The sequence below is a fragment of the Balaenoptera borealis genome (genome assembly GCF_965194805.1).
Source record: "Balaenoptera borealis genome assembly, chromosome: 12".
NCBI classification, from domain to species: Eukaryota; Metazoa; Chordata; class Mammalia; order Artiodactyla; family Balaenopteridae; genus Balaenoptera; species Balaenoptera borealis.
The window spans coordinates 39,956,917-39,980,084 of record NC_138869.1 but is presented as its reverse complement, the minus strand read 5'-3'; the positions used below and the strand labels follow the sequence as shown (position 1 = coordinate 39,980,084).

At 40.1% G+C, this 23,168-nt stretch overlaps 1 protein-coding gene across 9 annotated transcripts in view; it reads right to left on the bottom strand.

Annotated features, from left to right (window-relative positions):
• SFMBT1 (Scm like with four mbt domains 1) overlaps positions 1 to 23,168 on the bottom strand; it is a 138,745-nt gene that overhangs the window by 8,284 nt on the left and 107,293 nt on the right. For all 9 annotated transcript variants that reach the window (XM_082348159.1, XM_082348162.1, XM_082348157.1 and 6 more), the window contains 13 exons: positions 23,055 to 23,156; positions 21,018 to 21,168; positions 18,749 to 18,831; positions 16,277 to 16,403; positions 15,100 to 15,213; positions 13,314 to 13,356; positions 10,732 to 10,796; positions 8,375 to 8,514; positions 7,514 to 7,623; positions 6,240 to 6,415; positions 1,765 to 1,943; positions 1,339 to 1,584; positions 345 to 473 (listed from right to left, as the gene is read on the bottom strand). In XM_082348159.1, coding sequence (XP_082204285.1) covers positions 345 to 473; positions 1,339 to 1,584; positions 1,765 to 1,943; positions 6,240 to 6,415; positions 7,514 to 7,623; positions 8,375 to 8,514; positions 10,732 to 10,796; positions 13,314 to 13,356; positions 15,100 to 15,213; positions 16,277 to 16,403; positions 18,749 to 18,831; positions 21,018 to 21,168; positions 23,055 to 23,156 — 1,665 coding nt within the window. The remainder of the gene's footprint in view (positions 1 to 344; positions 474 to 1,338; positions 1,585 to 1,764; positions 1,944 to 6,239; positions 6,416 to 7,513; positions 7,624 to 8,374; positions 8,515 to 10,731; positions 10,797 to 13,313; positions 13,357 to 15,099; positions 15,214 to 16,276; positions 16,404 to 18,748; positions 18,832 to 21,017; positions 21,169 to 23,054; positions 23,157 to 23,168) is intronic.

Sequence of the window (23,168 nt, the reverse complement as noted above, 5' to 3'; positions counted from 1 at the left end):
GAGCCTAACACACTATAGATGTTAATTATTTTTTAAAACAAGCAGATCGTTATTTTGGAAAAGAGGAGGATAATTAAGTATAGCATGCGTAATTTAAAGCTATTTAATAGGGGATGGAAACAAACTCTTAGGAAAAATGAGAATGCAATAATATAATCTGCTTCAACTATGGAGGCAGTCAGATAAGTAACTTTTTATCATAGTTCTACTCCTGAGAAGGGAAATACTTTTTTTTCATTTTGGATAGAAATATTTTTCCTTAGACTTGTAAATAAATTGCTATTACCTCCACAGCCCTCTGCTAAAGAGATACATTACTAAAACCTCAAGGTCTCTGTGATTACCTGGTCTAGGAATATTCTTGCTAAGGGAGCACAGTCGGTGGATCTGATGAACCGCACAACATCCGCCACACTCCACTTCAGGGGGTTACTGTCCAGGTGAAGCCTTTCAGAAACTTCAATCCTTATTTCCTTCATTCCCCACGACAAAAGCAAACCAAATGGTGTTAGAGCTATTTCATTCTAAGAAAGTCTCTACATAAAGTCATAACCCTTTAAGGCAGGATTTAAAGTGGTTTTAGGACATGATTTCTCCCAGCAAGGATGGCAAAGGTCCATACACATTAGGTACTCAGGAAATGTTTGTCTTTTATAATAAGAAATATTAACGGACAAGAATTCATCTCAAAGTTTCAGCACAAATAATTTGGACAATTTAACGGAGAAAAATAGTTTTAAAATCTTCCACTTGTTCCTTGGTTTATTTCAGGTCACTCTCTGGCAGGGTGCAGAAGTAAATGGGCTGGTATTTCTAATAAGAGAAGGCTTAACTAAATTATCAGGAGAAATCGTTTTTAACCACTTCTGTTCACAGACTATATTTAAAAAGCAATCCAGTTTTAAAACACTAACTTAACTGCCATTCTTATAATGCATGTATGTGTTAATACACATGTATGAATCTACCAAACCAAATGGTTTAATCAGAACCAAAAAGATAATTTATTACTACAAAACCACATATATTATGAAAAATATCAAAAGGCAGTTTTCCCTAAACTAAATGACAAGTTACTAATAAACTACCAATGAAACTTTTTTTTACTTAAAACAAGCAGCCATTCTGAGAGAGACTTTCCTCCTGATAAGTAGTTGATCTCCAAATAATCCCTGAAACGCAAGTAAATCACTGAATTTGGGATGTTTTAAAAAAAGACCCAGGAAATTCAACTGAAGCCATAGTGAAATAAATGTAACGCCAACATCATTAACGATTAGATTCTAGAGGGAAATTGTCAAGAGAGAAAAAAAGACACTGTAGTTTTAAAACGGGTACCTTTGGTGAAGGAGGTTTATTCTCATCATCAGAAAATGAAAAAGTGCGAAGCTCTCTTTTTCTTCTCTGTCTGTCTGGAGGCAGTGATGTGGATATCTCACTTTGGGTGGGAGAGGAGGAGCATGATTTTTTTTCTGACATTTCTGACTCTTCCTGTAGCTCATCCTGTTGCTCAGATGTACTGCCCTCACTTAGGGAGTCATCATCCCCTTCATCTGGGTCATCCTCATCTTCACCTCCACTTCCCTAGAGGACAAGGAGAGAAGTCTCAATGAAATTCAGGACAAATCAGTTCCTGGACCACGAGACCATCTTCCATTGGCCAGAGATCCGAATAGAAAGACCTGCAGGTATTCCTTCTGTCTGTATCATAAAGCAGGGATCTCTTGGCTTCTAGACATTACAGGTACATCATAGACCTCGTACCTGGGGAGAGCCAGCTGGGGTATTATCAACAGATGCAGAGGAGCGTTTCTTCTTATGAACAAAGACATTTTTTCGCCTCTTTCTCCTCTTACTCGCTTTTTTCAGGGCACATGCTAAGTTACTATGCCCACCAGGTGGCCTCCCAATTCTTTTATTTTTCTTCTTTCCATAGTAGTGTGCTAAATGTGAATGACAAAGAAAAACGAAGTAGCTTCATTATTTTTGTGTACCTCAAACCACAAGAGATTCCACTAGCATAGCACAACATGGGTACAGTGTATTTGATTAAGGTTAAGTTCCATACAATGGAATAATCTTGACTATAGATTCTGAATATACAGTTTGATTAGTAACTGACAAATGCATAAACCTGAATAATCCTCCCCCTAACAAGATACAGAACATCTCTACTAACCTAGAAAGTTCCCAGGGTCACTTCCTAGTTAGTCCCCCTCACCAGAAATAATCATTATTCTAATTTCCACCACTATAGATTAGTTTTGCCTCATCTAAGGAATCATTCAGTAAATACTCTTTCCAACAAGGCTTCTTTCACTCAGTATAATTTTTTTTTAAGTGTTTCTTCTTTTTTTTTTAATTTTAACTTTTTTTTAATCTTCGGCTGCATTGGGTCTTCGTTGCTGCACGTGGGCTTTCTCTAGTTGCGGTGAGCGGGGCCTACTCTTAGTTGCACGGGCTTCTCGTTGCGGTGGCTTCTCTTGCTGTGGAGCACGGGCTCTAGGCGCACAGGCTTCAGTAGTTGCAGCACGTGGGCTCAGCAGTTACAGCACACAGGCCCTAGAGCATGCGGGCTTCAGTAGTTGTGGCTCACAGGCTCAGTAGTTGCGGCACGCGGGCTCTAGGGCATGCAGGCTCAGTAGTTGTGGTGTGCAGGCTCAGTAGTTGTGGCGTGCAGGCTCTAGAGCACAGGGTCAGTAGTTGTGGCACGTGGGCTTAGTTGCTCTGTGGCATGTGGGATCCTCCCAGACCAGGGATCAAACCATGTCCCCTGCATTGGCAGGCAGATTGGCTTCTTAACCACTGCGCCACCAGGGAAGTCCCAGCATAATGTTTTTGAGTTTCATCTATGTTGTGTGTATGAGTAGTACATTTCTTCATATTGATGAAGAGCATACCATTGTATGAATATACCAGTTTATCTATTCTCCTGCTGATGGGCCCCTGGTTGTTTCCAGATTTTGGCAATTATTAAGTTGTAGTGAACATTCTTGTACAAGGCTTTTAGTGGGCAATGTTTTCATCTTCCTTGGGTAAATACCTAGGAATGGAATTGTTGGATCATATGGTAGACATATGATTACCTTTAAAGAGACTGCTAACAGTTTTCCAAAAGGGTTATATAATTTTACACTCCACCAGCAATGTACGAGAGATGTAGCTGCTCTGTACACCTCCGCCAACATGTGGAATTGTCAGTAATTTTCATTTTAGCCAATCTAGTGGATATACAGTAATTTCTTATCATAGCTTAAATCTGCACTTCCCTGATGACTAATGCTACTGAACACATTTTCATGTACTTATTGGCCATTTGCATATCTTTTTTTGGTGAAGCGTTTATTCAAGTCTTTTATTCACTTTTTAAAATGGTTTTCTCTGTTTATTTAATTTTTTACTGAGATATAATTCACATAACATAAAATCCATCATTTGTACATATTCAACGGTCTTTAGACACAGACTATGAATGAATACACTGTTGTGCAGGCATCACCACTATCGAATACCAGATCATTTTGTTTCTCTTTTTATTTACTTATTTTTAAATCGAGGTAAAAGTCACATAACAAACAACTAAACATATAAAAATGTACAATTTAGTGGTATTAGTGCAGTCACGTTGTACAACTACCAGCTTTCTCTAGTTTCAAAACTCCTCTTTTTATTGAGTTGTGAGAGTTTTTAATCTATGTGTTTTTTTTTTTTAATTTTTATTTATTTATTTATTTATGGCTGTGTTGGGTCTTCGTTTCTGTGCGAGGGCTTTCTCTAGTTGCAGCGAGCGGGGGCCACTCTTCATCGCGGTGCGCGGGCCTCTCACTATCGCGGCCTCTCTTGTTGCGGAGCACAGGCTCCAGACGCGCAGGCTCAGTAGTTGTGGCTCACGGGCCTGGTTGCTCCGCGGCATGTGGGATCTTCCCAGACCAGGGCTCGAACCCGTGTCCCCTGCATTTGCAGGCAGATTCTCAACCACTGCGCCACCAGGGAAGCCCCGAGAGTTTTTAATATATTCTGGAGACAAGTTCTTTGTTGGATATACGTATTAAGAGTATTTTCTCATCTGTGCCCCCTCAGGGATGCCAAAACAAACAAATAAACAGGAATATTTTCTCCAAGACTGTGGATTGTCTTTTCCTTTTTGTAAATAGTATTATTAAGAGAGCAAAAGTTTTAATTTCGGTAATGTTTAATGTATTAGTTTTTCCCTCAGGTTAGTGAATTCTGTGTCCTCTCTAAGCAACCTTTGCCTAGCTCAAGATCTTGAGGATACCTCTTTTGTTTTCTTCTAGAAGCTTTATAGTTTAGCTTTTACATTAGGTCTATGATTAATTACCTTGAATAAATTTTTGTATATAGTGAGGTGGAGCCAGGGAGTTGTTTTTGCATTTTCGATTTGGATATCCAATTGTACCAGTGCCATTTGTTGAAAGAAATTCCTTTCCCATTAAATTTATCATTTTTGTTGAAAATTCTTTAACTATATATGTTTGTCTCTATTTCTGGACCCTCTATTCTGTCCTATCACTCTATTTGACTATTCTTTCATAAATACCCCACTTTTGATTACTATAGTTTACGGTAAAACTTGAAGTCAGATAGAATAAGCCCTCCAACTTTACTCTTTTTTTTCAGGATTGTTTTGACTATTTTAGGTCCTTTGTATTTTCATATAAATTTTAGAATATAGAGACAATTCCAAAAATGAAATATACCTAGTTTAGCTCTGAGTTACATATTAAAGTAATATCAAAATATAACGTAATTTTTTGCAAAAAATGAATACTAAAGGATATAAATCCATTTGATATCATTCAAATTACTAATTGGGAAAAATTATAAAGAGTCCTAAAATCTAGGCTAATTTCAATTATATCATTGTAAAAAATAAATTCAAGACAAAAAGCATAACATAATCCACATACTTCCAAAGGCTCAAATTGGTGTACTTATACATGTGCTTATATGAACAGTACATTTCACTTAGCCACTAATCATTGCAATTTACTAAACTAAGTGCTGAATCTGACACAATAATAATAAGTTAGACAAACCCTGCTCTTGGAGTTTACAATCCAATAAATATAAATAGAAACTAGGTTATATACTCCCATATGGTTTTGTGATTCATATCCTAATTAGAAAACTTGTCAGGCTAAATATGGACCTTGGATCAGCAGCATCACCAGCATCTGGGAGCTTGTTGGGAATGGAGACACTTAGGCCCCAGATACCCACAGGCCTGATGAACCACAACCTCTATTTTAACAAGATCCTCAGATAATTTGCACGCATGATAAAGTTTAAGAGGCCCAAAATTAGGGAACCCCTAAAAGAAATCTTCAAGTTTTACGAGGTAAACTCCACCTCTGTATTAATTCTCCTAAGTGACATCAGGGCTTGTGGGATGTAAGGAAAAGTAGGATCAGAATTTTGTGTTTGGGTAACAATGCCTTGACAAGACTCCAAATTAAACATTTCATTCTGAATGCCTTTTTTTTTTTTTTTTTTTTGCAGTTTCACAAAAGAGAAGATAAGCAATGAGAGGCAGCAGGTGTTGTTATGACATACTCCTGCCTCCTGCCCAGCACTCTCACCCCAGTGTCTGCACAGCTAGCTCTCCTGCTTCCTTCACTTTCTTGGCCACCTGTATGAACAGCACCCCACCTGCTAGCCTTCCTCACTCTCCTACTTTGCTTATTTTGCTTCATTTTTCTCCATAGTACTTCTCTCTATTTGTTCACTTGTTTATTATCTATCTCCCACATTAAGACGTAAACTCAATGAGGAAAGGCATTTTTTTCTTTACATTTGTATCCCAGTGCTAGAACAGTGGCAGCACACAGTGGACCCGTAATAAATACATGCAGATTGTATAAACAGATTCCATATCCTATTAGATGCAACAGTTAATTTATATACACTCTGTACATAAAGGTGGGCAAACTAGGGCCTGTAGGCCAAATGTGACCCATGGCCTGTTTTGGTATGGCCCACAAGCTAAAAATAGTATTTACATTTTTAAAAGTGTTCTTTTAAAAAACTAAAATAAAACAAAACAAAAAGAATATGCAAAAGAGATCATATGACCCGTAGCCTAAAATATTATTATCTGGCCCTTTATAGAAAAAGTTTGCATACCTCTGCTATATCTGAATGTCTGCAAAATAAAAACCTTCCAGGATATGAGATATGGTCAGCTGCTACAGTTAACAAATTTAAAAAACTTGACTCACTATATTTAGTCTTCGTAAGTACAGAGCAGTTCTCTGAACACTTATCCAGAACCATCCGTGGACCAAAGAGATTAGGACAGCACTCCAGTTTGATACAGGTTTGCCGGCAGAATTCAGTCACCCGATCTGCTGTTTTCACTATCTCGACAGTAGCTCGGTAACTCTTTCCTTTGTATCTGCCATTGGAAGACATCAGATACCAAGTTTATTGGGCTAGTGATTACACAGAGAAAAATCAAGTATATTAACAGACCTGAAAAATATTTTTGCTTCTTAGAATATTCTATGTCCCTTACAGTTTGAGGACTCTGAAAACAATGAGGAATTTATATTGTACTTAAATTTATAATCTAGTAAGCTATGACAACTAAAAGCTGACTTTTTAAATTAGCAAAATAAGGTCCCTGCTTTCTGTTCCTATGTTTAAGGTTTTCAAATAATAACTTCTACACTAACCACTAAAAAAAAAGTGACTTTCATTAAGTCTTCCTTGATCCTAGAGTAGTGGTTCCACGAGTATGGTCCACAGACCAATATAACCTGCCAACTGTTACCCATCCATGACAAGATGAGGTCAGAAAACAAGAACAAATGTTTTATAAACTTTCACAGTAACTTGCAAAAGTAATTTTATGGCTCTTAAATCTAGTAACAAAAAAGCTGTTCCTGAATTGTATGTCTTTTGAATTCCATATTTTTGTAACTCATTTTTACCATATTTTATAAAAGTATAATAGGATAGCAACTTAAAAAAGAAAACAAACCTGGTCCTTTACCACAAATAGTTGAAGAAGCACTGCCCAAGGGAACATAAGTATCCTAATATTATCCATGGAAGAATCAATTCTGTGACCTGTTAAGCGTGATTAAGAATAAAGGACAGGGGGGGCTTCCCTGGTGGCACAGTGCTTAAGAATCCGCCTGCCAATGCAGGGGACACGGGTTCGAGCCCTGGTCCGGGAAGATCCCACATGCCTCGGAGCAACTAAGCCTGTGCGCCACAACTACTGAGCCTGTGCTCTAGAGCCCGTGAGCCACAACTACTGAGCCCACATGCCACAACTACTGAAGCCCGCACGCCTAGAGCCTGTGCTCTGCAACAAGAGAAGCCACCACAATGAGAAGCCCACGTACCGCAACAAAGAGTAGCCCCTGCTAGCCACAACTAGAGAAAGCCCACATGCAGCAATGAAGACCCCTAATGCAGCCAAAAAATAAAAATAAAAATAAAATAAAATTAATAAAAAGAATAAAGGGCAGGGGAGCCTACTCACTTGGCCTTGAGGACTTCCCCACATCCATGCCACACAGAGTCTTTGTCCAGCTGCAGCTCCCGAAGGACACGACTGGGTTTATAGGCCGCATTGATCAGTAAAGTGAGGACCTGTGCTCCATTTTTAAAGCAGAAATATGGGTTGGGGAGGAGAAAAGCAGACGATTAGAACCTTGCTATTCCCTAGAATGTCACCTAGGTGATTAATTCTAGTCATATTAATTAACAAACATTAACAAAATAATAATACTGAAGATATGACAGTTGACCAAAGTTGCAAATAAGACAGTAATGAGACCCTCTTAAATATTCTAAACATTATGGTCAGGAAGAAACGGGCACCACAAATTTAAAATTATTCTAGCATTTGCTTCCAAATCCTTTCCTAGTCATGGTACACACAGAAGCTCCGGCCTCCCCAGACACAGCCTCACCACCCTAAGGGCTGATAGGTTTGAAAACCTCACATCTCTTACCCACAGTGCAGCACCCTGCCTGGGAAGCTCAAGTCCAGCAGATGTGTATGTAGTTCTATCACGGTCCCAGGTTAATGCCACACAGCCTCTCAGGCTTAGACTACTCTCATGTTCACTCCTGCATGGTCCTCACGTGGTCTCTGACAGAAGACCTTTCTACACTGACAAGAGGTGAACCTGCCACGTGAAGAACTGCTTAGGTGAATGTTTCCTATGGAGCAAAAATAATTATGTGCCTAGTTCACTGCCCAATACATGAGAAAAGTGAGTCACTTTTGATAAAACTTAGAGTTGTCACACCTACGGCACGCTGATCCTTGTCTGAATGAGTCTACCAGACTGCTGTGAAATTTCTTAAATTCTTTTACTCTAGGCGGGAACCTTACCTCTCTGAGGACCAGGACACAATTCCCAGGTCCCACACATTGAGGCAGCTCAGCGATCCTTCCTTTGTTAAGATATGGCCCTGAGAAGCAACGGTGGTTGAAGTATATCTTTGGACAGCAATATTTTCCATTAATCATAACTGAGAAATGAAGAGAAACAAATATTCAGAACAGAATAGTTTTCTACCCTATGTTTCCAAAGCTGAATTATTGAAGAAAAAAACCAGCATATCCATTACATAAAGCCAGGACTTAACTTATTTTGGAGTTTAACATACTGTCTGAGTGTGAAATACCTTATACTTACAACAAGTCTATTATAGAGCTATCACTCTGCTGAGATCAACAACATCCTGACTTACTGCAGATTAACTCCTGGTTAATGCAACATTGTTCCAGAGCCCCACACTTCTATCACTACAGGAAGTGGAGGATTTACTTCAAGAACTCATGATGATTCCTGAAGATCAACGACTCAATAATCGATTCTAGAATATTTCTAGACAGTGATGGTAAATATTATCCAGAACTACAGTTTGTCCCCTTAAAACTACCAAACTAGTATGCTGGTAGCCTTTGGTGATGTGGGAGCCCTCCCATCACTGCGATTCCTCAGAGGGATAAAAGCATTCTGTGACCACATCTCTAAGTTCTTTAGGTATTACGGGGTATAACTAGGCCTAGAGACCCCTCTCTTCAACTATTTTTCTGTATGAATACTGTACTCCAATATAAGGTTTTTTTAATCCCCTCATATGAGTAGTTGGCAATTCAGCTACTAAATGTAAAAAAATTCAAGGACACAAAAACATTTTCCATTTTCATATAAAGCAAAGAAAGCTCTTCTGATGGATACTGCCTGTTAATCAAAAGGAAACGAGCGTGTACACTGCCCAGTGTGGATAGCACCCTGAAGTACATAGTGTTCATTCTCTAATTAAGAACCCAGTCTTAGCACAGCGGTCAGCATGTTGGTGCCCACTTCTCCATTTGAACTCTGCCACCCAGATCCTCTCAGGGGATGCTCCCTGCTGCTGGGAATGTTGGGCGTTTACAGCTCTCAGTTGTGAGTCTATCCTGGAACATCTCTCAGTCCAGAACTGCCCCTCAGTAGGAGAGAGCTACCTTGCCCAAGGTCCCACCCTTTGTGAGGTGGGGAGGGAGAAGCAGCTCACTTCCAATAACTGACCAATGAGGGAGTACAAGGGTGTGGCCACCACACCTCTAGGGACACACCACTGAGGGACACTCAGTGGCTATACCAGCTCCAAGGCTCCCTGTGGGACTGGAAGAGACTTCTGTTACAACTGCACTGTGACTCAACTTCTCTCCCTGCCCAGTCCTGCATCTTTTACCCTTCCCAGGAATGTTTCAAAAAGCACTCCCCAGTGAAACTCCTGCATGCAAATATCAGAGTCTCAGGCTCTGTTTCCAAGGTAACTTGACATATGACAAAACCCAAAGCAAACACATTTTGGCTATGGTCACATGAGATATTAATGTCTTAATTCTTTAGTTTTAGTAGGCGTTAGAATGGTCAGTAACACGTCAAAAATAAGGAGTCACGCAGCCCTGATCCTCTATGTATAAATGATGTTATGAAAAGGCAGTGGGTAGAAGAGACAAAAGTGCAGGTTTTGAACTTGAGAAAAATCTGAGTTCCATTTCTGACCCTTCTACTGTAAGCTGTGTGACCTCTTTGAGCTTTGGTTTCCTTTCTTCTCTAGGCATTTACTAAATACCACCCAAATGCCTAATTTGTGCTAAAACACACAGAGCCAAGATGCTACGCATTATACAAACAGCAAAGGGGTGTCAAGAGTAGTTCCAAGGAGCCCTGGTCAAAAGGCTTGGGCCTCCAGCAAGGGTCCTTGTCTAATTTATCAGGCATTGCCTCTGGAACAATCTGTTTTTCAGTGTTTTGTTGTTGTTTTTTTTTTAATTGCAAAATATATATACAAAGTGTGTATATCATAAAAAGGTTTTAAAGAAGAATAAATATCTACCTCTCAACCACCCAGTTTAAAAAAAAGAGCACGATCTGAAAAGCCTAAGTTTCTTTATTTAAACTCAGGGATGATATATTGACCTCCAGAGCCTTTAACACTGACAAGTGATCAGTAAATAATGGCTAAAATATTATAATGTCCATTTATAAAGGACAGAAATACCAGCCTAAAGATAATTATTAAACTAAATATATCTTAGACAATTATAACTCTTTAAAATCACAATTAAGAGACCCCTCTATAAAGCTACATCCCATAAATCAAAGGTATTGTTTAAGTTATTTTTAGATGTAGTCCATTAAAAGAAGCTAAAGGTCGTCTTTTCCTTAAGATTGCATGCACTTATACCTGAGTCTGTGGAGCTCAGCTCCTGATTCTTCAGACCCTCATGGACAGTCCTTGAGGATGGTACTCTGCATCAAGAAAACACAACAAAATACTGAGTTAATCCCTAAGATCAGTAAAATGTGAGGATTAGTTTCCTTCAAATCTAAGAAAACAAATGTGGCAGATTGCAAAATTGGTAACAAAAGGTGCTTCCTCAATTGTACTTTTTTTAGAAACAGCAATTGTTTTAAAAACTATGGACATGTTCTAAGGGGACAACAGTCTGTAGATAGCGCTGTGATACTGCATGTTCCAATGAACTTGCATTCATGTGAGCAACAAATTATAGAATTCCTTGTTGGATTCTTTTTTTTTTTTTTTTTAATTTTTTCCCATTTTTTCTTTTTAATTTTTATTTATCCATTTATCCATTTATGGCTGTGTTGGGTCTTCGCTTCTGCACGAGGGCTTTCTCCAGCTGTGGCAAGTGGGGGCCACTCTTCATCGCGGTGCGCGGGCCTCTCACTATCGCGGCCTCTTCCGTTGCGGAGCACAGGCTCCAGACGCGCAGGCTCAGCAACTGTGGCTCACGGGCCCAGCCGCTCCGCGGCATGTGGGATCCTCCCAGACCAGGGCTCGAACCCGTGTCCCCTGCATTGTCAGGCAGACCCTCAACCACTGCGCCGCCAGGGAAGCCCCCTTGTTGGATTCTTAAACCACAAGTAAACTACAGATGGTCCCCAATTTACAGTGGTTCTACTTAACGATATTTCCACTTAACGACGGTGCAACAGCAATATGCATTCAGCAGAAACCATACTTTGAATTTTGACTTTTCCCTGGCTAGTGATATGCGGTACAATCCATGTTCCTGGGCAGCAACCCAGTCAGGCAGGAGATCACAGGGTAAACAATCAATACACTTACAACCTTTCTGTTTTCTGCTTTCAATACAGTAGTCAATAAGTCACATGAGTATTCTTTGTGGTAGATGACTTTGCCCAACTGAAGGTTAATGTATAAGTGTCCTGAGCACATTTAAGGTAGGCTAAGCTACGATGTTTGGTAGGTTAGGTGTGTTAAATGCACTTTTAACTTATGATATTTTCAACTTAAGGTGGGTTTATTGGGACATAATCCCATTACAAATCGAGGAAGATCTGTACTTGTTTTTTTAATAGATGAAGAACAGAGGCATTTTTACATAGGGTCTGTTTCCTTCTATCAGTTTCAAAATTAAAGACAAATTACAAAAACAGAATTACACCATATGCAGCAATCACTGAAAAAGGCTAATTTATCTTTTCAGAATACTTCCTGACTAAACCTTTGGATCAGTCTTGATGACTAAGTCAAGGAAAAATCCAAAGCCAGTTTTTTTGTCATTGCTTTCTCAGTCCTCTAGCTGGGTTAGAATGCTGCAGCCTTTCTCTCCACCTCAATTGTCAGTTTTATTACTCATATAGCCATGAAAGCAGCTATAAATTATACAGAATTTGCTACAGACTGAATTGTGTTCTCTTAAATTCATATGTTGAAGCCCTAATTCCACCCCCACCCCATGTGAGTGTGTTTGGACATAGGCCTTTTAGGCAGTAAATAAGGGTGGGGCTCTAACCCGATAGGATCAGTGGCCTCATAAGAAGAACAAGAAAGAAAGAACTCCCTTCCTCCTCGCTCCTGCCATGTGAGGACACAGCGTGAAGATGGCTATCTGCAAGCTAGGAAGAGAGCCTTGACCAGGAACCAAATCAGGCTGGTACCTGATCTTAGACTTCCAGCCTCCAGAACTGTGAGAAATACATTTCTGTTGTTTAAGCCACCAGTCTCTGGTATTTTGTTCTGGTGGCCTGAGCTAAGACAGAATTGAAAACCCAATTTTTAAAAATACGCATGCACACAGAATCCCTTGTATTTTAAAGGCACCACTAATTCTTTGCTTTTCAACAGTGTGTATGAAGGAATGCTACAAAGGGTTTTTTTAAAAAAATATTTATCTGTTTATTTACTTGGCTGCACCGGGTCTTAGTTGCGGCACGTGGGATCTTCGTTGCCGCGTGCAGGATCTTTGTTGTGGCATGTGGGATCTAGTTCCCTGACTAGGGATCGAAACCGGGTCCCTTGCATTGGGAGCGCAAAGTCTTAACCACTGGACCACCAAGGAAGTCCCAAAGGGCTTCTTAATGGGAGACAGAAGCACTCCTCTGAGTGTGACTTTTCTTGTAGAGTTGTTGTTTTCTACCTCAAGTTCTTTTCACTGCGACAAATCATAACCTGATTTATAATTTTTGGTTTTCCTTAACAAATACCAGCATAGAGACTCTATTTCCTCTCTTATTCAAATGTCTTCAGGGTCTAAAAGCCAAAGAAAATTCAATTTGGGGAACATCTTGAGAATGCATTGTACCCTTTTATATATAATGCCACTTTAGGAAATGCTCATATTGTAAGGAGAAGTATATAAACTATCAAAAGCTGAATTAAAGGATTATGCTTCCATCTGAGAAAACAATATATGAGGAGATATACTCTCTGAAATAGTTATTTCTTCTTCTAGATATCTAACTTTCAAATGTCAACTATTCAAACATACTATCACTTACTGTTTTTCTGGTTGAACCACTGCAATTTTCCTCTGTTTGTGTACTGTACAAAGAAAAAAAAATGTCAAGAAAAATAAAAAGACAAAGGAAAAGTTACATATGCATTAAGCTAACTTTAGCTTACAGCTGGCCTTTGAACAACATGGGTCTGAGTATATGTGGATTTTTTCAACAGTAAATACTGTAGTACTACACAGTCTGCAGTTAGTTGATTCCTCAGATGCAAAACAGCAGAGACAGAAGGCCAACTATGGGACTTGTGCATCTGCAGATGTTGGTATCCATGGCAGGTCCCAGAACCAATCCTCCACATATACGGAGGGACAACCATACGCAGTTCACTGGTCTTTAGTGTATTCACATAGTTGGGCAATTATTACCACAGTCAATTTGAGAATATTTTTATCATCTCAAAAAGAAACTTGGTACCCCTTAGCAATCACCTCTCCACTTAACCACCCCCGAGCCCTAGGTAACTACTATAATCTACTTTTCCTCTCTCTAGATTTGCTTGTTAAATCATAAATGGAATCATACAACATGTGCTCTTTTGTGACTGGCTTCTTTTACTTAGCATAATGTTCTCAGAGTTCATCCAAGTTGTGGTGTGTGCTAACACCTCATTCCTTTATATTTCTGAATACTATTCCATGGTGTGGAGATACCACATTTGTTTATCTATGCATCAGTTGATGGACATTTGGATTGGTTCCACTATGTACATTTGTGTACAAGTTTTTATGCGGATATATGTTTTCATTTCTCATGAGTATATAGCTCTATATTTAACACTTCGAGGAACTGCCAGATTGTCTTCCAAAGCAGCTACACCATTTTATTTCCCCCCAGAAAATATTCATAGAAGTTGGCTGTCCCAGGGAGGCTTAAAAATATTATTTTTGGTTTCTGTATAAAGATATAGCAATACTTATAGTACTTGCTAGTTTAAAAAACCCAGAACTAGGTTTTAAATATAGGTGACCCTTGAACAATGCAGGGGTTGGAGTGCCAACCCCCAAGCAGTCGAAGATCCATGTATAACTTTACATTCCACCCTCTGTATGTGCAGTTCTGCATCCGCGGATTCAACCATCCAGGGGTTATGTAGTACTGTAGTACATATTTATTGAAACAAATCCACATACAAGTAGACCCACACAGTTCAAACCCACATTGTTCAAGGGTCAACTGTACTTTAAAGGAGCAAATTTTATGGTATATAAATATCTCTCAATAAAGCTGTTTTTAAAAGTTGGGGGAGGATCACTTTAAGATTAGGTTACAAAACTTGGGGACTTGTGTCTTGCTCAATCTCTCTCTCTTGCTTGCTGGCTCTGATGGAAGCCAACTCCCGTGCTGTGAGCTCCCCCACGAAGTGGCCCACATGACAAGAAACTGAGGGAAGCCTCCAACTGACAGTCAACAGGGAACTGAGGCCCTCGGTCCAAGAGCCCACAAGGAAATGAATTCCTGCCCACAACCATCTGAGTAAACTTGGGAGCAGATCCTCCCCCAGCTGGGCCTTGAGATGACAAGAGCCCTGCTGACACCGTGAATGCAGCCTCACCAGAGACTCGGATCCAGAGGTCCCAGCTAAGTTGTGTCAAATTCCTGACTTACAGAAAATGTGAGATAATAAATGTTTTGTTGCAATGAAGGATTTCCTATGCAGAAACAGATAACCAGAATATCATTTTATTTTTCTCTGAAATGTCCTCCTACTTGGTAACAGCCACACAGCAAATTATTTAACAATCAATCCTTTGACCCAGAAATAGACAGCTACCTCGTGCTCGGCGAGGAGTGCTGAGGGGATGGCCATTGGTTTCACACCAGCCCAAAGGAAATATATCCATGGATTCCACATTCACAATAAATTCAGGTATGGGTTTCTTAGAACCTGTTTAGATTTAAAAAATTTTTTAAAAGACTATTAAATAGCTTTCTTCATAAACTACTTTCTAGACAATGTTCTAGACAATGTTCTAGTAGACAGTGTTCTACTATTGCAATAATACAGACACAAAGTCTCTTAAGCAAGTTCCGTTTACACAGAAGTCATACTTTTTCACATTAAGAGAAAAAGCAAACTGTCCCCCAAGCATAACTGTATAAAGACCAAAACAGGTAGTCAATGTACAGAGTGACCCTTAGTTAGGGAACAGCAAATAAGCACCTAGAACTACCAGTAATATCATTCAGATGGTTGACAAATATGGTCGTCAATTCCATGAAATAACTGGAAAATAAAAGGCAAACGTTATAGTTCTACTCAATAAAAACATTACTTCTGGTACTCAGGAACAAGCCAGAAGTTAGATCGGTGGGCTCAAATCAGAGAGTGATGTAAACAAAGTTGCTCAGCAGGGGTTGCATAAACACGTACATCCAATACTGTCCTTGACACCTATGTTAAAGGCTGATTCTACAAACCGGGAACAACAGTAAGTACCGCGTCTGACTATTCAGCAGTGAATAAAAGGAAACCCAGGCATAGTAAGCTGTAGTGCTGAGTACTCACATACTACTTTCTGTCCACAAACCTGTCCCATCACTGAATATTACTTTTAGCATAATGTATCTTTTCAATTTTACATACTTTTTGGTTCTACTGGTTGGGGGCAACCAAAATACAATCTCTCGAATAAGCTAGTTACTAATGCTCATGCTCATGTATTTTGGTCACATCAAAATATATGCTATTTTTAACCTGTATTTTCCCCTTCAAGAAAACAGGGGCCCATATAAGTGAAGGCTTTTATTCATATTCATTTCCTAAAATTTGAAGATCAAGGAGAGGAAGATGAATTTTTAGCTCAGAGTCTTACATTACAAATTAGAAGTCTCTGAACAAGACCCCTATTTAGCTAATCAATTAAGTTTAACAAGCCACACTACAGGGGTAAACAGGAAGGCAAAGAAGAGTGGTCAGACGACGGCTTCTCAGGGGTGTTGACGCTCACCCTCCAACTGCAGCCACAGGTAGGAGCCTCTCACTGCAGTAATGGTGGCAACGCACACTTCTTCAGGGAGAAGAGGGTTCACTGCCTCAAGCTTCATGTTCTCCTTAAATTCATGCTCAGAAATTGACTAGAAGATAAATTAATCAAATACATACTCAGTATTAACTCATGTGCTCATCTGAGAACTTTCCAAGTAACAGTTAATCCTAGAGTAACTCCTCCATTCCACACCCCAGGGTAACTGTCCCTTCCCCTCCCTAGAGGAGATAAGATTTATCCTCCAGAGGGTAAAACATCAGATCCCTGGGCAGGAGGACACAGGAACTGTTGAGGGTATGCGTGCTGTCCAGAATAGAGATTAGCATGTGGAATGCTGAGGCCCAGTCCCTGCTTCTACCCTCCACGCAAGCGAATGGAAGAGACTTCTTGTGGCAATATGAAGCACAAGAAGGAACACATAAAGACATGGATTTAGGTTTCCCCAACAAATGGCCAGACAGATCTTACCCAATAGGGAAGTTCAAGGTTGACAAGCCCCACCCACATGCTCAGAGCTTCCAATCAGCTTTTTCTTTTAGTCTCCCATTTCTTAAATATAAGCAAGCAAATTCCACCAAGGAATTAGCAGATATCTAAATATATGAAAGCTAGAGACCAAAACAGACAAAACAAGCAACTTGGAGAAAACAGATTATGCAAGAAGAAAAATCACAAAAAGGTGGGGGTAATTAACATCCTCTGAAAGATGAGAAAAACTACTGCATCTTTAAAATAAGAACAGTATGTTATTAAAAATATTCAGAAATAGTTTTTAAAAATTAAAAATGTGATATCAATAATTAAAAACTCAAAATAAGGGTTGAAAGATAAAGTTTAGGAAATCTTACAGCAAGCAAAGCAAAAAAAACCCCCTAAGAAGCAGGAAAAGCGGTGGGGGTGGGGAGGGTGTGGTGGAATTGGAGGCCTGGTCCAGAGGGCCACCAAAATGAGAATTCCAGAAGGAGAAGAGAGAAAAAGAAAAGGAAATCAAAGAAGAGAGCCAAGGGAACTTCCCAGCACAGAGAGGTGCAAGTTTCCAGAGAGAATGTGCTCTCCACGCCCCAGCACGTGGGTGAAGACAGGCCAAGCCATGGCTTGACACTGAAAGGGAGTGACTAAAGAGATTCTATAACCTTCCAGGGATAGAGAAAAGGGCAGGTCCTATATGAAAGATCAAGAATAAGAATGGCTTTCAACTTCTCAATACCAACACTATAAGGTAGAAAACAACTGAGGTTTTCAAAATTCTAAAGTGAAATAACTTCCATTCTAAAATTCCACACTGAGCCAAACGATCAGTCAAGTTAGTAGAGTGAACATATTTTCAAACACCAAAACGTCTTACGTCTCTTGCATCCCATTTCAGGAAGCTACTGAGAGACAGGCTCCATCAAAACAAGGGAGTAAACCAAAAAAGAAGAGGCCATGAGATATATAAAACAGGAATCCCAAGTCCTAAGAAGAAGGAGAGGCAATTCCTTGGGTGACACAGCAGAGCAGTCTCCAGAATTAAAACTACATGGCAAGCCAAGACAGTAACCTGTCTAAAAAGAGGTTGCTAAGAGGGGTGTCTCTAAAAAAATATATTAGACATGACAGATTTCCTGATACGCTAAGAGTTTTGAGAATCTACTGGAAGGTGTGGGAAGAACTAGTATTATAGGCAAAGAAAATTAGGCTATGAAAAACAAGGCAATTATTAACTTGAGGACAAATAAAAGAAGACAACAATCGTAAAATACTACACTGCTAATCTGTGAGTAACACCTAAACGCCCATGATAATGTAAATACACAAATTCAGACTTAACTGAGGATTGTAATATCACTCTAATAGGAAGAGGAGATAGGTAAGACAGAGGAGAAAGGTAAGGTAAAATAGCTAGATTACTCACTTACCGTAATATAGAATTGAGAGACACATCTAAAATTAACTCAAAAGATGGCAGCGAATTATAAGTGAGGAAGTATAAATATGAGAATAACAAACAGTGAGAAGAATAGGAAGTGAATACTTCTGGGAAGGGAAGCCATGGAAAGGGACAGAGCAGGAAACTGTTGTTTTATGTTCTAAGCTTTTTACTGCTGTTTGGTTTTGTAAACCATAAATAAGTTTAATAATTTTCTCTCCTTAATATTTCATCATTTTTTCATATTAATGGACCATCAAAACTAATCATAAACTAAAATTTTAAATTCACATGATTTCAGCTAATAAAAAAAAACAAATTGATAAACTGTTAAACTAATTAAATTAACAAATTAACTTCCGCAGCAAATGAAATTTTCCTTGGACCATTTTATTACAATCAACGAGAGGCGTTTTGGGGTTGCATGAGAGAACCGGCTTCAGAGTAAACATCATTACAGCAGGGGAAGCACAGCAGCCCCCAGCAGCCCCGAAGCAGTGGCCCTGAGGGGACAGGATTCTCACCGGAGGGAAGCACCTCTGGGGAGCAGCTTCAGCACCACACTGTTTGAGGTAGTCGGCCCAATCAAAGTCCTGGCCTGGGTAGCCTAGGTAGGGACAAAAGAGCAATGATTCACACCTCACATGCCTGCCTGGCTTTGCCACTCTGCCAGGTGTCCACCCACAACTTCTAATCTTGCTAATTGGAGGACTTTGATCATTTTAGAGAGGGGAAAAAACACCCTATTAAATCCGAAGTACTAATTTTATAAAATAGAGCAACTCTGGATAAATTTTTAAACTCACACTTCAGATTAGGCATTTTTTTGAACAGTATTTTATATGATTAGTTGTTGACAATTTACCAAAAGAATTTAAGACAGTTATGACTGAATTTGATTTGTGCTAATAAATCCAGTCTCTAAAGGAGAGAGACTCAGGGTCTAAAGGAAAAGAGACAACAAACAACCTACAGCACTATTTAATCAGTGAAGACTTTTTTCTTTCATAAAGCTATTCCCTTAAACATGTCTTAGCAACTACTAATATTCCCAGCACAGGTTTCAGATTTGTGTTCTATAGAATCTCAGTGCTCTATAAACTGAATCATGAATTCATTTCAGGAAAAAAGCTGAGCTTAATTCCCCGCTTAAGTCTACAGGTTCTTGGCAGAAGCCCCTCTAACCTGACACCCTGATGGCACCGGCTCTGTGCAAGGAGCTGGACTGAGTCCGGCTGCCCCGCCGTGTCTGAGCTCACCTCCGCTCCCCAGAGCTCAGTGTCCCACAGGCACAGAGCAGGCTACTGAAGAGCACACCAGCCTACAGCCAAACAGCCCCTGCAGTCACCTCCTCTGCCCACCTCAGACTGGCACCATGTTCTCTCTGCCTCCCCCTCAATTCCTGACAGTAAATTATCTACCATTTTTAATTACATAATCCACTACGTTCCTTCTACTGATATTTACAAAGACAGCTGAGTTGTCTACAACAATGCTGAGACAGGTGATATCTTTAATAAATTTTTTTTTCTTCTCATGTAATGGCAGTGGGCAGGATAAGGAACTTGGGATGTTCACAGCATTACTGCAAAGCAAGAACATGCTCCTGTAGGTATGTCCCCCCAACCATCACCACCAGGCAGGCACTCCCACTGTCTGTTCACTGATGAGGGAGAACCTGGGGGGTTCTGTTATGGTTTTCCCCTATTTACTCATTGAAGGAACTGCCATTCTCACTTTTGTTTCCCCCGTGACAAGTCCAATGCCTGGCTCAAAGCAAACATTCCACAAAATGTTTGTTGGATGAATGAAGGCTGAACAGAAGACAAAGGTTCAGAGTCTGTGACTCTTATTAACAGAAAAGAGCACTTCCAGCCCAGTGTTCCAGCAGTTGCTATTTAGAAAGTGAAGCTATGTTTTACTAAGAGCTTACCAATAAATTATATAGAGCCAGTCAAATAATCTGATTTGCTGACATAAAAATCAGATAAACACCTTACACTTCCAGATACTCTATGTTAAAAAAATACCTAAAATTTCAGCTCAAATAAGTCATATTTAGTAATCTTGATTAAAGGGTCAAAGATTAAATTTTGCAAAGTTGCAAACATGAAGAAAATGAGCTGCTACCTTCCTACTTACAGCCTGAGTTCTACTTTTGACCATAAATCTCCCTCTGAGGTCCAAAGAGTCTCCCTCTAAGAGGAGGCCCAGAAACCTAAAAATCAGTAATCTACCTCCTAACTCTGGCTCTAAGGCCTCTTCTCATCAATCAGCTCCCAACACTCACTGCATCCTACCCTCACCCCTGTTGCCTCCCAGCAGACACACATGGAATGAACTAAGGAAGCTGCATGGAACCCCAGGATGTTATGAAGATATTTATCAAGGGAGTAGGACATACTTTATTTACTAGTTTTTTGTTTTTTAAAAAAATATTTATTTATTTGGTTGCACTGGTCTTAGTTGTGGCAGGCGGGCTCCTTAGTTGTGGCATGCATGTGCAATCTAGTTCCCTGACCAGGGATTGAACCCGGGCCCCCTGCTTTGGGAGCGCAGAGTCCTAACCACTGTGCCACCAGGGAAGTCCCTATTTACTAGTTTTTAAGCTTAATTTATAACTTTTAAATATGTAGATACTGGAATCTAGGTCTTTGTTTACACTTGTCTTGGGCCCCCAAAACATTAAGGACAGGATTGGGTGTGAGGAGAGAGGGGGACAAAAGATCCAGGTAAAGCCATCTGATAAATCTCATTTCGAAGCAAACAAATCAGAAAAGAATGAATACACACCAGGAGGGGGACTGATGTGTAAACCATTCTTCAGACCCCACTGCACAGGGAAAATACCAGGACTGTCAGCATGACACACGAAGGATCGCTGTGCACGATTCTCTGGTCGCAAATCATCCATTTCCACCAGAAAATACTTCTCATCAAAAACCTGTATATATGATTTAACATATAAAATAGACAAATGTTTTGTTTTTTTTTTAATTGGGGTATAGTTGCTTTACAATGTTGTGCTAGTTCCTGCTGTACAACAAAGTCAATCAGCTATATGTATACATATACCCCCTCCCTCTGGGACCTCCCTCCCACCTGTCCCACCCATCTAGGTCACCACAGAGCACGGAGCTGAGCTCCCTGCGCTATACAGAAGGTTCCAACTAGCTGTTTTACACATGGTAGTGTATATATGTCAATCCCAATATGTGTATGTTTATGCACGCATGCGCACACACACACGTCACTTCCTTGGCATAGCTGAACATGTTACAAAAGTTAATAGCCACATTAATAATAACATTAAGTGTGTTTTAATACTACTACTAAGCACTCAGTAAATGTTATCTCTGTGTCAGGCACTGTTTAAATGCTTTTTTTGTATTAATTCAGCTTTAATCTTCCTAACACTCTAACGAGGTACCATTATCAACCCCACTTTGCAGAAAAGGAAACTGAGTTTAAAAAGCAGTTAAATAACTTGCTCCATGTTACACTGACAGGAAGAAACAGAACCTAGATTTAAATCCAAGTTGTTGAGCTCCAAACAAAGCTTAGTTCAGGCTCAGTGAGGAGTCAACTACACCAGTTTATTAGATCAGATCCTAGCCTAGTTTCAAATGCCAAAGAGAAGGTTTTATGAAACTCCCCTGGCTCCTTACCACCTACCCCTCAACTCCAGAAAGGACCTTCTGACCCCACTGCAGGTTCAGAATCCCTTCTTGTTCTTTTTTTTCCCCTCCTTTTGTGAAGTTACTCTTTTTTTAAAAAATAAATTTATTTTGTTTTATTTATTTTTGGCTGCATTCGGTCTTTGTTGCTGCACACAGGCTTTCTCTAGTTGCGGCAAGCGGGGGCTACTCTTTGTTGCGGTGCATGGGCCTCTCACTGTGGTGGCTTCTCTTGCTGCAGAGCATGGGCTCTAGGCGCATGAGCTTCAGTAGTTGTGGCTCGTGGGCTCTAGAGCGCAGGCTCAGTAGTTGTGGCACACGGGCTTAGTTGCTCCGCGGCATGTGGGACCTTCCCGGACCAGGGTTCAAACCCGTGTCCCCTGCCTTGGCAGGCGGATTCTTAACCACTGTGCCAGCAGGGAAGCCCACTTCTTGTTCTAAGAATAATCTTCTTCTAAGGTAAGGAAAATTTAAATCTCAACAGGTCAGACGATTCAGCGTCCACATAACTATTCCTCTTGTCACACTTGACTTTTGGTTCTACTTTCAGTAAATGGGCTTCTGCTCTACTCTTAAAACGAAATCCTCTACCTTATGCCTCAGTTCTAGTTACTGAGTAACCGGGCCTTGACAACCTGCCCAGTTCTTGTGGTTACTTCTAACAAGAAGCTCGCTTTTGTCAGTCTTCCAAAAGATTAAAGTCTGAATCTGGAATCCATGGCTGGAGCAATCCTACTGGCAGACCTTGTGACACTAATCAACTGTTGCCCATACATCTGCTCACCCAACGAGCCCTGCACCTAGCTGGACACTGATGACACTGCCTGCCTCCAAACTTTTCAGATACCATGGGCTACCTGCCACTTAAATCTCCTCTATAGTTATGTACAGTTAGGCCTGCCCCAAAGAATGTGCACCCCACTACTCTGGTGCCCAGGCTTTGGTTAGCTGGGGCAACCAAGCTCTGACAAAGGAATGGGCCACAAAGAACCAGACATTACAAATGTAAAATGTGCACAGAACTAATTCTAGCCTCACAGCTTAGGAGAAACAATGGGTTGGATTAGTGGAGTTTGAAGATTAAAACACTACCAATTTCCTAAACCAGTCACCCTGACAAGAATTCTTACCAAGAGAGTTGCCTCCATTTTACCTTAACAATTGTAGCAGGAGAGATTCCAAAAGGAGACCAGGGATCCACAGCTTCCAATTTCATATTTACAGAGAATGAATGAGTGCCGATCACTTGTTTATCCTGAAATGCAAA